This window comes from Zootoca vivipara, chromosome 13, assembly GCF_963506605.1.
Source record: "Zootoca vivipara chromosome 13, rZooViv1.1, whole genome shotgun sequence".
NCBI lineage: Eukaryota > Metazoa > Chordata > Lepidosauria > Squamata > Lacertidae > Zootoca > Zootoca vivipara.
This window is the reverse complement of record NC_083288.1, coordinates 3,493,988-3,507,747: the sequence shown is the minus strand read 5'-3', so window position 1 is coordinate 3,507,747 and position 13,760 is coordinate 3,493,988. Positions and strand designations below refer to the sequence as shown.

Here is a 13,760-nt window from a genome sequence, read left to right as displayed (position 1 = left end):
GGTGTTGTTTTTCGTATTTCTCATGGCGGAAGCTATTCCATTCCACCAACGTTGTCCTGTGGAGAATTAATTCCATACTAAACAAGAATACATTTTCACAGTGCAAGTCAGTGGCTGTCAACATTCCCTGGGTCAGAAACACACAGAGCCCTTTTTGAATTATCTTATATATTGTTTTTACCTTTACATTACTCTCTTAGGCTATCCTTTCCTTTTTCCTGTTTTATCTCCTGTTACATTTTCTCTGAAAGATGGCAATGATGTGACCTAATGGTGGGTGGCAATCTTCCAGTTAAAGAAAAAAAAATGGCACAGCAGTTACAACTTGTGAGGCAAATGTCAATGGTACAGAACGGGGATGGGGGCTAACATTTTGAGGCTAAGGGCTGCATTGACCAATGGTCCACCCTCCAAGGTCCACACGTCAAAGTGACTGTAATCAATAATTGTATGCATGTATACCGGTATGTAGACAGATAGATTACACACACACACACACACACACACACACAGAGAGAGAGAGAGAGAGAGAGAGAGAGAGAGAGAGAGAGAGAGAGAGAGAGAGAGAGAGAGAGACCCCACACATATAATGGGTGTGTGTGTCGAGGGGTCACAAAAACTGCTCAGCATCACAGGATCAGAGCAGGGGACCCGTGAGAGTTGTTAATTTTTGTGTAAACAAATGACAGATTTGGGAGAGACACAAACCTTTTGGTATCAAAGTATCACAAATGGGGTACCTATGGGAGCAGTCAGTTAAAAATGTTTTAAATTATTATAATTATTATTATTATTATTATTCAAAATGGACAAAATTGAGGCAGGAGCCTTGGATGCAGTCAACAAATAAATACATGCTGCTGCTGTTGTCCTTGCTGCCATCTAAATAAAGAAACTTGGCAGGATTTGGAGGACCAAAAAACATTTTGGTATCATAGAATCACAGCAGGGGGCCCCTGGGGGCAGTCAGTGCTTTAAAAAAATTACATAACAACAACAACAACAACATCTTTTAATTGTAAATTTTTGAGGGCCCTTGGCATTATGGCTTCACAGCAGGAACCCAAAGAAGCAATCAATATTTTTGTAAAAAACACATTACCCTTGTTGTTACATGATGTGGGGGTACCCATTGCTCAGAGCAGTGGAAAGATAACCGAGAAGGCCAAGATATAGAGCAGTTGCAGGCATTCTTCTATGAAACCCATTTCAGTCTGGGTTCAGACTTGGTTGTGGGACTGAATCAGCCTTGGTTGCCCTGATGGATGACCTTTATCAGGAGAGGGACAAGGGGAGTCAACCTTCCTCCTTTGGCGCAGTCTCTCCATGCCTTTTGTACAATTGACCATGGCACCCCCCTGGACCAGCTTTGTGGGGGCACCATTTTATGGTAGTTCCAATCCTACATGCAAGGTCAGTTCTTCAGTCCCCTGGCATCTGTGTCACAGGGTGCCACAGGGCACTATTTTGTCCCCAGTGAACTATTTAACATCTATGGGAAGCTCTTGGGAGCTGTCACAAGGGAATTTGGAGCAAAGTGTCATTAGTTATGCTGATGAAGGCTCTAGAACAGTGTCTGGGTGCAGTAGTGGCTGGATGAGGGCCAATATATTGCACTTAAACCCTAGCAAGATGAAGGCCCTGTGGGTGAGTGGCTTCCATATCTGGGAGATGGCCAGTTACCTGTTCTGGATGGGGGTGCATTCCCTCTGAAGGAACTGGTACTCAGTCTGGGGTGCGCCTGGATCCATTTTTTTTGTCACAACAAGGCACATGTGGCCTCAATGGCTTAGGAGTGCCCTTGAGAAGCACCAGGAGGTAAAACAGCTACAGCTGCTCTTGAGCTAAGATGAGGTGGCCCCTGTTTTCCTTGGATTGGTGACCGCAGGACTGGATTATTGCAATGTGCTCTATCTGGGGCTTCCCTTGGGCTTAGTCTAGAACAGGCTTCCCCAAACTAAGGCCTGGGGGCCGGATGCGGCCCACAAGGCTTTTTTATGTGGCCCCCGGCGATGCCCGCTGCCACCGCCTGCTCTTAACGGTGCGACGCGGTGCGGCTGCCCACTTCCGGGTTGCCGGAGTGTCAGAAATAGGTTGTGCACATGCGCAAGCATAATTTCTGGTGCACTTCCATGCCAGAGGAGGCGCATGCGCACAAGCTATTTCCGGTGTTCCAGCGACCCAGAAGTGCACCAGAAATCACGTGTGTGCGCACGTATGGTTGCACGCTCCTGCACGCTCTGGCCCGCAGCGCAATCGGCGCAGGCGGTACCGGCCCTCGGCGATGTAAGTTTGGGGACCCCTCGTCTAGAAGCTGCAGCTGGCGCAGAATTCAGCGGCTAGGTAGTTGACTAGGGCATCACATTAACCCTGCATAATGTCTCTGCTGAGAGAGCTGCCAATATGCTGCAATAACAATTCAAGGTTTTCCTTTTAGTTTCAGCATTTTAAACCCCAAAGAACTTGGGACCAGGTTAGCTATATCCCTGGTCAGCAACTGCACTCCTTTGATGGGGCACTGCTGAGGGTACCCCATGCTTCAGGGCTGCTCTTAGCTTGTACCAGAAACTGGGCATTTGATATAGCAGCTCCAATACTCTGGAATCAATTGCAATCTCTGAAGCATGACCCCAGTCATTGTCTATTAACTGCAGAATTTTTGTTATTGTAGTACATTGCACAAATAGCTATTTCCTGTCTCACCTATCTGATCTGACACAGGAGACCTCTATTTGCTAATTTTGATTCCAATTTTGCAAAAGTTACTAAACAATGAAAGTCAGTGAAAGTGTGACCACCTAATTCTTTGGCTGCTAGTTTAGAGTTACTTGGCTCTTAACACTGGCTAATTAAGCAGGAGCTGTAGTCAAATGCATTAATTTGTTTTCGTTTTAAAAATCATTTAATCTAGGAAAAAGTGATTTCTCCTGCTTCTCCCCAGTAAAAAAGTCAGTGATGCTTCACAAACAGCTTCATTCCTGGATGACTCTTCCTTCAGATCTTTGGAAAAACTGAATCAATTTCTAAGAGAAGCAACACAAATTCTGCCAAGTTTATCATCACTAGAAAGATTAAACCATCTCTAAATTCTTAACTATAAAATCATAGTGTTAAATTATCACTGAATGTTTAATGCCATGCATTAAGATCCTGCACCACACCCTTTCCCTTCCTCCCCTGCCCAGTTGCTACTCATTTTGATTTTAGTACAAACCCTAGGAAAAAAACCACATAAAACCCATTGTATATATATATATATATATATATATATAAATGTGATATCCATAAAGTAAGAGAATCCTTTAAAAGTACACTAATGATGGGTTTATACCTCTCTTGCCGCCTTATTTCCATAGTCAGATCCTCCCAAAGCATAGAGAAACTTTCCTTCTTGGCAACATTTCTCTCTTCTACATCACAGTTAAGAATGTTGACTTGTAGCGTATCAGGGCTACTTAGCAAAGGAGTCCGCATTGCAAAAAATGTATTTTATCACAATGGATAATCCAAATGCTTTCTTGATTAAAGGCTCAACTTGCTTAATTTTTTGATCTCTGTTTTGTTATGTGAGTTCAGTTCGGATTACCACTGCTTAAGTATTTTGGTGCTCCTATTTTTATGTTCATGAATCACTTGGGGGGATGAGATGATGGATAAACTGGCAAGCAGACTCCTCTGAAGCATTTAGAATCTGTGCTGGATGCTAAGGTCTTTCAGTAACTTACTGAAAAGAGACATGACATGTGGTTCAGGACTTCTTGACTGGCGCCTACATTTTTGCTGTGCAGTCTGGAGTTTTCAAAATCCAATCCAGACTACTGTACTTGGTAGGCATGAAAACAGAACAAGCATGGCTAGCTGAATTAACTTCTGGAGCAATGCTTTTTGCATGATAATTGCTTCCACGTATAGCTCTGGTGGCAATAGTGCTTTATTCACTAAGCAGAATCAATATAATTCAGGCTATATACCATTATAGAAACCATTGCCCATAAAATTATACAGCACAAAAACAGTCTGTTAAAACTTATAAGCAATAGAAACACACACTCCTCAAAATGGAATGGACTCCCTTGGAAGGTGGTAGACTCTCTTTCCGTGGAGGGTTTTAAAACAGAAGTTGAATGGCTATCTGTCAGGGATTCTTTAGTTGTGATTCTTGGATTGCAGCGGTTCCTAGAATCCTAGAATTGCAGAATCGGATGGGCTTCTGAGGATCATCTAGTCCAACCCCCTGCTAGACAAGGAACCTGTGGTTCTCCAGATGATGCTGAACTACAACTCCCATCACCTCAGACTACTGGCCAGGGGTATCAACTGAATATTTTGGTCTATTATACTGTGTGTGGATTGGGTCCCTTGCCTTGTCATATGCAAATTTATACCATCTTTTGCAGGTGTGATTGGAGTACCAAAAAATAAATCAGGGTCATTCAACAGTATTAAGATGTCAGACAGACCAAATATCAACATGTTAATCTTTCTCCATAATTGTACAGTGGTACCCTCGCTAGACGAATGCCCTGCTAGACAATTTTTTCGCTAGACGAATGGGTTTTGCGATCGGAGGTTGCCTCGCAAGATGTATTCGTTTTGTGAAAAATTCATCTACCGAATCACAGTTTCCCATAGGAATGCACTGAAATTCAATTAATGCGTTCCTATGGGCAAAAATAAAAAAAATTCAATGCATTCCTTTGGGATTCGCAAGGTGAATTTTTCGCAAAATGAATTGACTCACAGAACGAATTCAATTCGTCTTGCGAGGCACCACTGTAGTTCCCTACTAGAAAAGGCTTGACCTGTTTAATATCTGTCTGCTACCTAGCTGTTAAAGGCATAAGAGTCCTGCTCTCCTCCTATGCCTAACCATGCAAAGAACTAAAGCTTCATGAGCTGTGCTTGTAAATGAGTTATGCCACTGGTCTTTCATCAGCTGATCTTAGGGCTGGCAGTACTCCAATAATACAAGACCAGGTGTAGTATTTCAGATGGAGGGGGCCAAATGTCATTTAAGATTTATAGCAATTTTGTTCAGCTACTCATGCTGTGATAAATTCAACATTTAAATAGTTAAAAAGCAAGCAGTGCTCCACTTGTTGTGGTTATTTATTAACACATTTTTGTAAGCCACTCTGAGGGATTGGGGTGTGTGTGTTATTTTACAATCAAGTGCTATAAAATTTTTATGAAATCAATAAAGTAAATAAATAACAGGTGCAGGGCTAGCAACCACTACCCTAAATGGAGCAATTGTTGCTGCACAATAAACTGAAACACTAGAAATTCAGCAACGGCAATTCATTATTTGATGCCATGTTTCAAAATAATCCTCTCAGTTAACAATGTATACCAATAACTCAGGAGGCCTTCAGTGAGGGTCTAATTCTGCAAATACCTATAAATCCACCACTGCTCCTTCCTTCCTTTCCTTTCCTTTCCTCCCAGCCCTAGAGATTCCTTTTTCCTCCCCAAGCAGATATAGTCAGGATATAGTCTGTTGTGGTATCTACTTACAGGTAGGTAGCCGTGTTGGTCTGAGTCGAAACAAAATAAAAAAATTCCTTCAGTAGCACCTTAAAGACCAACTAAGTTTAATTTTGGTATGAGCTTTTGTGTGCATGCACACTTCATCAGATACACTGAAACAGAAGTGTAACTGATGAAGTGTGCATGCACACGAAAGCTCATCCTATATAATAAAGTCTCTGCGTCCAGTCCCTGTGTCCACGGTAATGCGCATGTGCCCCACTGAAACAGAAGAAACCAGACCCTTATGTGTATTCAGAGGGTGGGGGTGATGGGAATGGGTGATGGTCTGATAGGAGTGGTAAACCTGTTGATGACTGTTAATGACTATTAATGACTGCAATTGGTCTTGCGGGGGGGGCAAGGGCTGAGGTGCTAAGGAAAGCTTGATCATGTATAATGAGATAAGAATCCTATGTCTCTGTTCATTCCAGGTGGCTCCATGGTTTTAAGCTTGCTAATGAGTTGCAATTCAGCAACTTCTCTTTCCAGTCTGTTTCTGAAATTTTTCTGTAATAAAACAGCTACCTTGAGATCTTGTATAGAATGTCCTGGGAGATTGAAGTGTTCTCCTACTGGTTTCTCTGTCTTGTGATTCCTGATGTCAGATTTATGTAGGCCTGGGCAACTTGTGACCCATTATTTACACTGGCCCATTCAGGGGCAGCTCATCCCATTTCGCCACTTGAGGCAGAATGAGAAGTGCCGCTTTGCCCTGCCGCTCCTGCTACCACTGCTATACCTGCTGCTCTGCCTGCCCTGCTGCCACCACTGGCATAGAAGTGGCACCAATTTCAGATGAGATCTTGTATGCTTTGCAAAATCTTGTGGGGTGTTTGACACAATTTCAGCTAATACTGGCACTGCTTCTGTGCTGGCTGTGGGGCTGCTCCTTAGGGGTTTCTGTTGTCTGGCAGCCATCTCAGTCTACCTAATGGCAGACCCAGCTTTGGGTCCAGTAGAGAAATATCCTGTGTTTGTTGCCTGGGACTACGAAAGCAGGTTTCTTGACTCCTACCTGGTCAATGGGCTGCATTTCGATTGACAGCAGCCAAATTGTGCTGGCAGCAGCAACCTGCTACTGGGTGTGATTGTGGGTGGGTGGAAGTTTGAATTTATTCTGCTCCTTCTATATCTGCACAAGTTAAGCAACCTTTTAAAACTCTTATTGCCAAGGAGCTAAACTTCTGAATCCTTTTTTTAAACAAACAAACAAACAAACAAACAAACAAACAAACAGTTAAAATATTCTGGAAGGTTCTCCGTGTTACCTAAGGGATACGGGTTGGAAATTAGGTCAAATGCCACAAGTGTGACCAGACTGACCTTTCCATGAGTAAAGCTGACAGACAGATGCTTCTAAGTTTAGACAGAGTGTTCTGTGTTATTCATATCATTCAGATTAATGTGATTTTTCCTTCACTTTAAATATTATTATATTAGAACAGTCTGCCCTCTTCTGTTTTACAAAACATGTATTTGTGCTAGCTTGCTTGTATTTTTACTTTAATCCCTGTTTATCAGCTTGCAGTGCAATCCTGACCCAGACATGGCAGCGAGTAGCCAGGGGTAGCAGGATGGAGCCATCACTGCACAACCATGCTAAGGGAAATCTGACCAGTTGAATTTCTGCCTGTCACACACCTGTAAAAATGCATAGCACCAGCCCTTTTAAAGGGATAAAGCAAAAATAAAAATTACAATATTTCCCCCCCAAGTACTATTTTTAGGAGCTAAAATTCACTTCATCAGATGCATAATTCTTGGTACAGTGGTACCTCTACTTACGAATAACTCTACTTACGAATGTTTCTACTTACGAACGGAGCTCCGTCCGCCATCTTGGATGCAGCTTAGATAGGATTTTTTCTACTTACAAATTTTTAGATTATGAATCTTTTCTCCCAATGCATTCCTATGGGATTCAACTTACAATTTTTTTTTACTTATGAATGTGCGTTCAGAATGCATTAAATTTGTAAGTAGAGGTTCCACTGTAATTCCTGAGCGCTTATGAAATAATGCATTTGCTAGCCTCTAAATTGCTTCTAGGGAATTGTTTCATTTCTGATGTTAGCCTTGGCTAGTTGGCTACCCATTTGATTGAAAGGATACCAGAGTACTGTACCCAACACCACAAAGTGAGCCAGTGACAGAGAGGAGGATTTTACAGTTAAGCCTCCAGGTCCTCTGGGGTGCTTGTTTTCTAGAGGTATGAATACATGGAGGTTGTGGCCAATGGGCTCACTGGGAAGAAAATGTGAAGGCAATATTCTACCCAAAAGGTGATGCAGCCTAAAGGGTTTAGCCATTAGCACCACCAACACCTCCTCACAAACCACGACCTCCTCTCATGGAGAAGACATGAACAGGAACTATAAGCATTTGTGGTGGACAAGGTGATCTATTGAAGGCTACAAGCCATGAGAGCTATCCTCTGCCACAACAGCTGATGGAAACCACAGGAATGGAGAGGGCTGTTCTGTTGGATTTTTTTGAATAGTAAAGTTACTTTAGAGCCGGTCTAATGTAAATACTGTCTGTTTAAGAGAAACAGGTGCCGGTGTTTCTGTTAATTGTTCACAGGCATGGGCTCTGCTTCTTGTATATAAGGCTCTGCCAGAAAGCCTTCTGTATCTCTTAGTTAGATCTTTCAGTTTGATTCATCTCTAAGTACATCACTCTCTCAGTTGTTCTCAGTTTAAGAGATTCCCAGTTGAATCTTAGTATGAGAGTTGCTTAGTTATAAAGCTAGTTTGCTGTTAATTCTTGGGTAGTTTAATGGGAGTTATGTGGGAGTTTGTGGGAGGTTTGGAAAGTGGGTAGATAACATTGCTAAGAGAGAAAGCATTTATCTTTAGTTTAAAGTCTCTTTAGAGTCAGTTTGTTTTTCAGTTAAAGAAACCCAACAGTTTGTATTTTCATCTGCATACTTTTACAAGTGTGCAGCTAGTAAGGGGTTTCATATAAGGGAGATTAATTCCCTATGCTCTTGGTGGTGTTTTCTTAGCCAGGTCAACTTCTGACTGCGTATACTCTGCGTGAAGCGTACTTTAAAGGGCCGCTGTAAAACTGGGATATATGATTTAGGTTAAGCAGGTTTCAACAGTTTTCTCCAATATTATTATTATCATATATATATTATTTTTACAATATGTTCTTGTGCTCAGATACAGCTTGCAGGTGTCTCAGGTATCTGGTCGGCCACTATGAGAACAGGGTGCTGAACGAGATGGGCCATTGGTGTGATCCAGCAGGCTCCTCTTATGTTCTTAAGCACCAGAAACAAATGGCATGAGCATGTATAAAGTTCACCTGCCTCGCCAATGAAGAACCCTCTGTATTTAATAAGGTTTCAAGTTGCCGCTGCATATAATGGGCTGCTACCCTGCATGTACAAAGCACACCCACTGAGGAAGAGGAAGGGAACAACTTGCTGCTTTGTATGGTAACTTGTAGTCATTCCTTACAGATGAAACATGTAATGGTATGTGGAAGAATAGTGGGTTACACATCATGGGTATAGCTAGGGGGCAGGCAATTCCCCCCCCAATAAGTAAATCAATAAAAACACTTAACCAAAGGAGGTTCTGTCCTCAACATAAATCCCCCCCATAAATCCTGGCTACGCCCATGTTGCACACCCTCCTTTATTTCACTGGGCTTGCTCAGGAGACTACCATGGTAGCAGAATATCCCCTAAATGTGTTTTTCTAAATTGTTCCAATAAACGAATGCTTTTATTTGATTAATGGATTTGAGTAGCACTGTTTGGTTCAGCAGGTTTCTTCAGACTTCAGTTCATCTCCCGAAGAGCCTTGTTGAAGCTTTCTAGGGCATCCCTGTAAGACTTCAGCAAAGTGGCTCCAAGCTCATTGCCCGTTTCCTGTATTGCTGCGTCATATCCCCCAAAGATGGGCGTAGAGGCCTTTATGTCCTCTCTCTTCGCCTGCAGTAAAATCATGTTAAGTTCCTCAGCTATTCTCTCATACTTTTGGTGATCAAATTTCGAAAGTTCAGCTTCACCAATTGGATAACTGATGTCATTTGCATAACAGTCTCTTGGGACTGGGAATTCAATGTATCTGAGTCTTGGAAAATCGATGAAAATGTTGAAAAGGCATTTCAATGCTCGAGAAGATAGAGGATTTCCAAGAAATTTCAGCTCCTCTAGTCTCCGACAGGGGACCAACCCCAAAATCAGCATGTTTATGTGAGTGTCCTGAATGTTGCATTCCTCAAGGACGAGACTCTTCAGTGTGCGGGAGGAACGGTTCAGAAGTTTGAAGAAGGTGGACGGGTAAAGGTCAGCCACGTCATGTCCGCTGATATCAAGGACTTCCAGGGAGCTGGAATGAAGGCTGTTGGCTAAATAGGCCATGTCCACATGGTTTAAAGAGCAATTGGAAACATCCAGCACTTTCAGCGGGGTTTTCAGTGGGCTGGAAAGTTAAATATTAAAACAAAGTAAACAATTACATAATTCAGTTGCATTGGGTACTTAATAGGTTTATGAACGATGGGTGCAAGTGCATCATCGTGGATGAAGGACATATTGTTGGTTTCAATGGGACTTGTTCGCGGAAAAATAAGAGGAAGGATTATAGCCACGGTTGAGCATGGATACAAAATTATGGACTTACTGGGTTGAAAGATATTTCCAAGCCTTTGGCACTGAGAAATTGCTAAGCCACCCTTAATTGTGTGGGATGGAACACTGGGGCAGACAAGTCACAAAGTTCCTAGAGTGTCCACTAAGAGGAACTCACCTGGAGGGACACCTGACTAAGTTCAGCTTCCTGTTCCTCCAGACATGCAGATGAGATGGATTAGCTGGCAGAGAAAAGCCCCTAGCCAGCAGCCATTCTCTCTCTTGGCCATTTCTTCTTCAATGGGAACACATCTCCAGAGAATCTACAGTTAGGATGGTTCTCCCTCTCGGCCTGCTGCCAAGAGAGACACCAGATGGAGCCTCACTTTACCAAGTAGACTCCAGATGTATATATTTGTAACTTTTCTACGTAAGCCTGCCTTTCTGAGATTATGCTGTTAATTTAGGATGAACCTGTAAGTAAACTCTATCTTTTAAGAGGGACAAAGGGGATCTGTCAGGAAGTATAATATTGTTGTATAGGTTCTAACGAACCTAACGCTCACGTTTTGCTGCGCACAAAAGGGGAATGTTACTCTGCTGATATTGGAAGCTTGATAACACAAGCTTGGATAGGATCTATCTAATAATATATCCTAATCCACATCCCTAACATTCCCACAAATTGTTTAGTCAAAACAATAGGATCAAATCAAAATATCTGCTTCAAACAAGAAGAGAAACTAATGGGAGGGCAGTAAACCAGAACCAAGCTGCTGGATGAGTTGGGAGGAGACGTTCTTCTAACACTATGAATCATTTAGAAAATTAATGCCCAATCATCTCTCAGCTAAACCTGCACCCATTTTGAAAGGTTAAACCCACTGGCTGAGGGGAGGAGGTACCTCATAGTGGCTCGGGTCAGGTGCCCAAATGCCTTGGGGGGGGGGACCCTGATGTGTTTTGCGTATCCAAAGTATTTTGTAAATGACACACAGTACATTTCAGTGGCAGGAGACATATGCACAAGTTCCCTTGAAACTGTTCCATATGTGAAACACAAAACAGTTTGTGTACAAGTCACTACTCCATGTTCCCTTGCAAGAAAGGCACCATTTGTTCAGTGGTGTGGCAGCTCTAGGTGGCCGGAAGAGAGGGTTTCTGCTTTTCTGGTTGTCTCTTACAAGATCCAACAGGAGGATGCAGGGCTCAGGTGGGCTGGGCACCTGGAAACTTAAAAACCTCCGTTGCCCATCAGCTGAGGTCTCCAACTTCCTTCCCTTCCCTCCTGCAGTAATAGAGCTTCTCTGGACTCTTGGGTCACTGGTGGACAGGGCTGGAAAGGAATTTTACTCTGAAATTCCTGAAATTCTCTGAAATTGTATCACAACTTTGAGCAAAATGTCATTGAGCAGGATGGAACATAAAGGGGGATCCCCATTAGGGGCTGGGGCAGGCAATGCAGAAGGCACACCCCTAGCTTAGAAGGGCCCCAGCCTTGTGCCAGTTCTCCCCACCCCCACCCCCAGTTGCCTAGTGGGATCCCTGGTGCTTGGCTCACACCACATTAAGATACAACATCGTTCAACTCCCAGGGGTGTGTGGCTGCACTGGGTGCTCCCCAAACAATTGAAATAACTCTCCAACAGCAAAGGTTGAGTGGAATAGGGTCTAGTCCTTGTTCCACTTCCCTTGCCACCCCTGCTTATTGTTGCTGTTGGCATCCCTCTGTCTCGAAAGACAACGAACTTGTGGCCTGTTTCATCCCACCAAAGTGTGTGCGCTGTTGTGATTCCTGCCACTCCCATGAGGCGTATAAGGCAACCGCTGTACAAAGAGCAAGGTGGGGAGTTTTTTTGCTTGTATTATTCTTCAAGTGGTTCTCTGATTTGGGGTGGGGGGTGGGGAGTGAAAAGTGTGGCCAGGGTATGCCTCTTCTCAGAGCAATTTGTTTCCAGAAAAGGTGAGAGCAGTGTGCCCTGAAAGGTCAGTTCAAAATCTTTTAAACAAATTTAAAAATAATGTTAGAGCCTAAAACTACCAAGAATGGCACTGGCACCCACACTTGCAAATATTTATTTTGCAGCAAAAAAATAGGTCATGGGGGACTCAAGATGATCTCAGGTTCAATTCCTGAATCTCCAGTTAGATGGAACTGTAAAAAGTCCTTCCTTTGGGACTTACAGAGTAAGGTAAAGGTAAAGGGACCCCTGACCATTAGGTCCAGTCGTGTCCGACTCTGGGGTTGCAGTGCTCATCTTGCTTTATTGGCCGAGGGAGCCAGTGTACAGCTTCCAGGTCATGTGGTAAACCAGAGCAGCGCATGGTAACGCTGTTTACCTTCCCGCCAGAGCAGTACCTATTTATCTACTTGCACTTTGACGTGCTTTCAAACTGCTAGGTTTGCAGGAGCAGGGACCAAGCAATGGGAGCTCACCCGTTGAGGGGATTCGAACCGCTGAGCTTCTGATCGGCAATCCCTAGGCTCCGTGGTTTAACCCACAGCGTCACCCGCATCCCACCATGCTGCACAGAGTAGACAATGCTAAATTAGATAAGCATGAGCATGACAATAAAAGAAAGCTTCCTATGCTTTCCCTTTTTAAAACGTTACATATTAGTCGTAAATATTGTCTCAATTGTGTCACCAGCAAGATCTGGAGCACATTACCTGAGTAGTTTACGTATCCTTCCCGTGAGTGTGGAAAATGCTAGGCTCAGCTCAGTCAGTTGAGTCATCTGGCTTAACTTTTCTCCAATTCCTACAAGAATGGCCTCATCCTCTGGGGTGAACCTTCGTACATTGAACGTCCTAGCTGGGAGTGTGAGCGACGTCAGCTGAGGAAAGTGGACGTTATTAAAGAGCATGTGCAGATGTTCCATTTCCAACCGAACATTGTGGACTATTTCAAATTTGAGCAGCAAAGAGGGATCTGTAAGCTTTATGATGTAGAAGAGCTTCCGCAGGGCTAGGTTGTCCACTCGGAAGGATGCACAGAGAATTTTTAGTGGACAATGGCACCTCATAAGCAAGGCCTGGACAACCAGCTCATAACTTCGTTCAGTGACAAAGACATCAGTAAGAACGTCTACTGAAATCTCAAACACATCTGGACTGAACTGCAGCCTTTGCATTTCAACAAGCAGATCATAGCAGATCTTCGACAGCAGCTCTGTCCTGGCCCAGCGTCCCATTGTTTTCCTACAATTGCAGAGCTGAACTTCAACATCCTTGAGGCCTGTTAAGTCCACCAGTTTGAGTCTCTTTGCATATGGAGATGAACAATTCAGCACATAGTCTCTAAGGCCAGTTAGGCAACTGGTCAAGCACACCGAGCAGGCTCTGCTACTGATGTCTTCCTGGTGGTCTATCGTCTTCCCCAACAGTTTTCCAATGTTAAGTTCTTTCAGTGGCCAGTTTGCCACCAAATCGTGAAGAACTTCACCTTGTTCCTGCAAGTAACTTGCCTTAAAAAGAAGAGGGAAAAGGTTGTGTGCAACACTGCCAATATTTCCTTTTATCAGCTCTGTATTGGATACCAAAGCCCCAGCACTCAGGAACCGTAGAGAGTGCATTGCTGCCTTTTGATTCCTTCTGTTATACTGGATCTGTTCTAACAGAGGTTCTCTCTTGCTTGCC

The 13,760-nt window shown here is 43.4% G+C and overlaps 1 protein-coding gene across 1 annotated transcript; it reads right to left on the bottom strand.

Annotated features, from left to right (window-relative positions):
- Nucleotides 1-9,117: 9,117 nt before the first annotated feature.
- On the bottom strand, nucleotides 9,118-13,760 carry LRRC14B (leucine rich repeat containing 14B). Its single transcript, XM_035137112.2, has 2 exons — nucleotides 12,792-13,760; nucleotides 9,118-9,971 (listed from the first exon to the last, which is right to left on the bottom strand). Exons 1-2 carry the CDS (start codon nucleotides 13,694-13,696, stop codon nucleotides 9,326-9,328), a joined length of 1,551 nt encoding a protein of 516 aa, XP_034993003.2. The 5' UTR covers nucleotides 13,697-13,760; the 3' UTR covers nucleotides 9,118-9,325.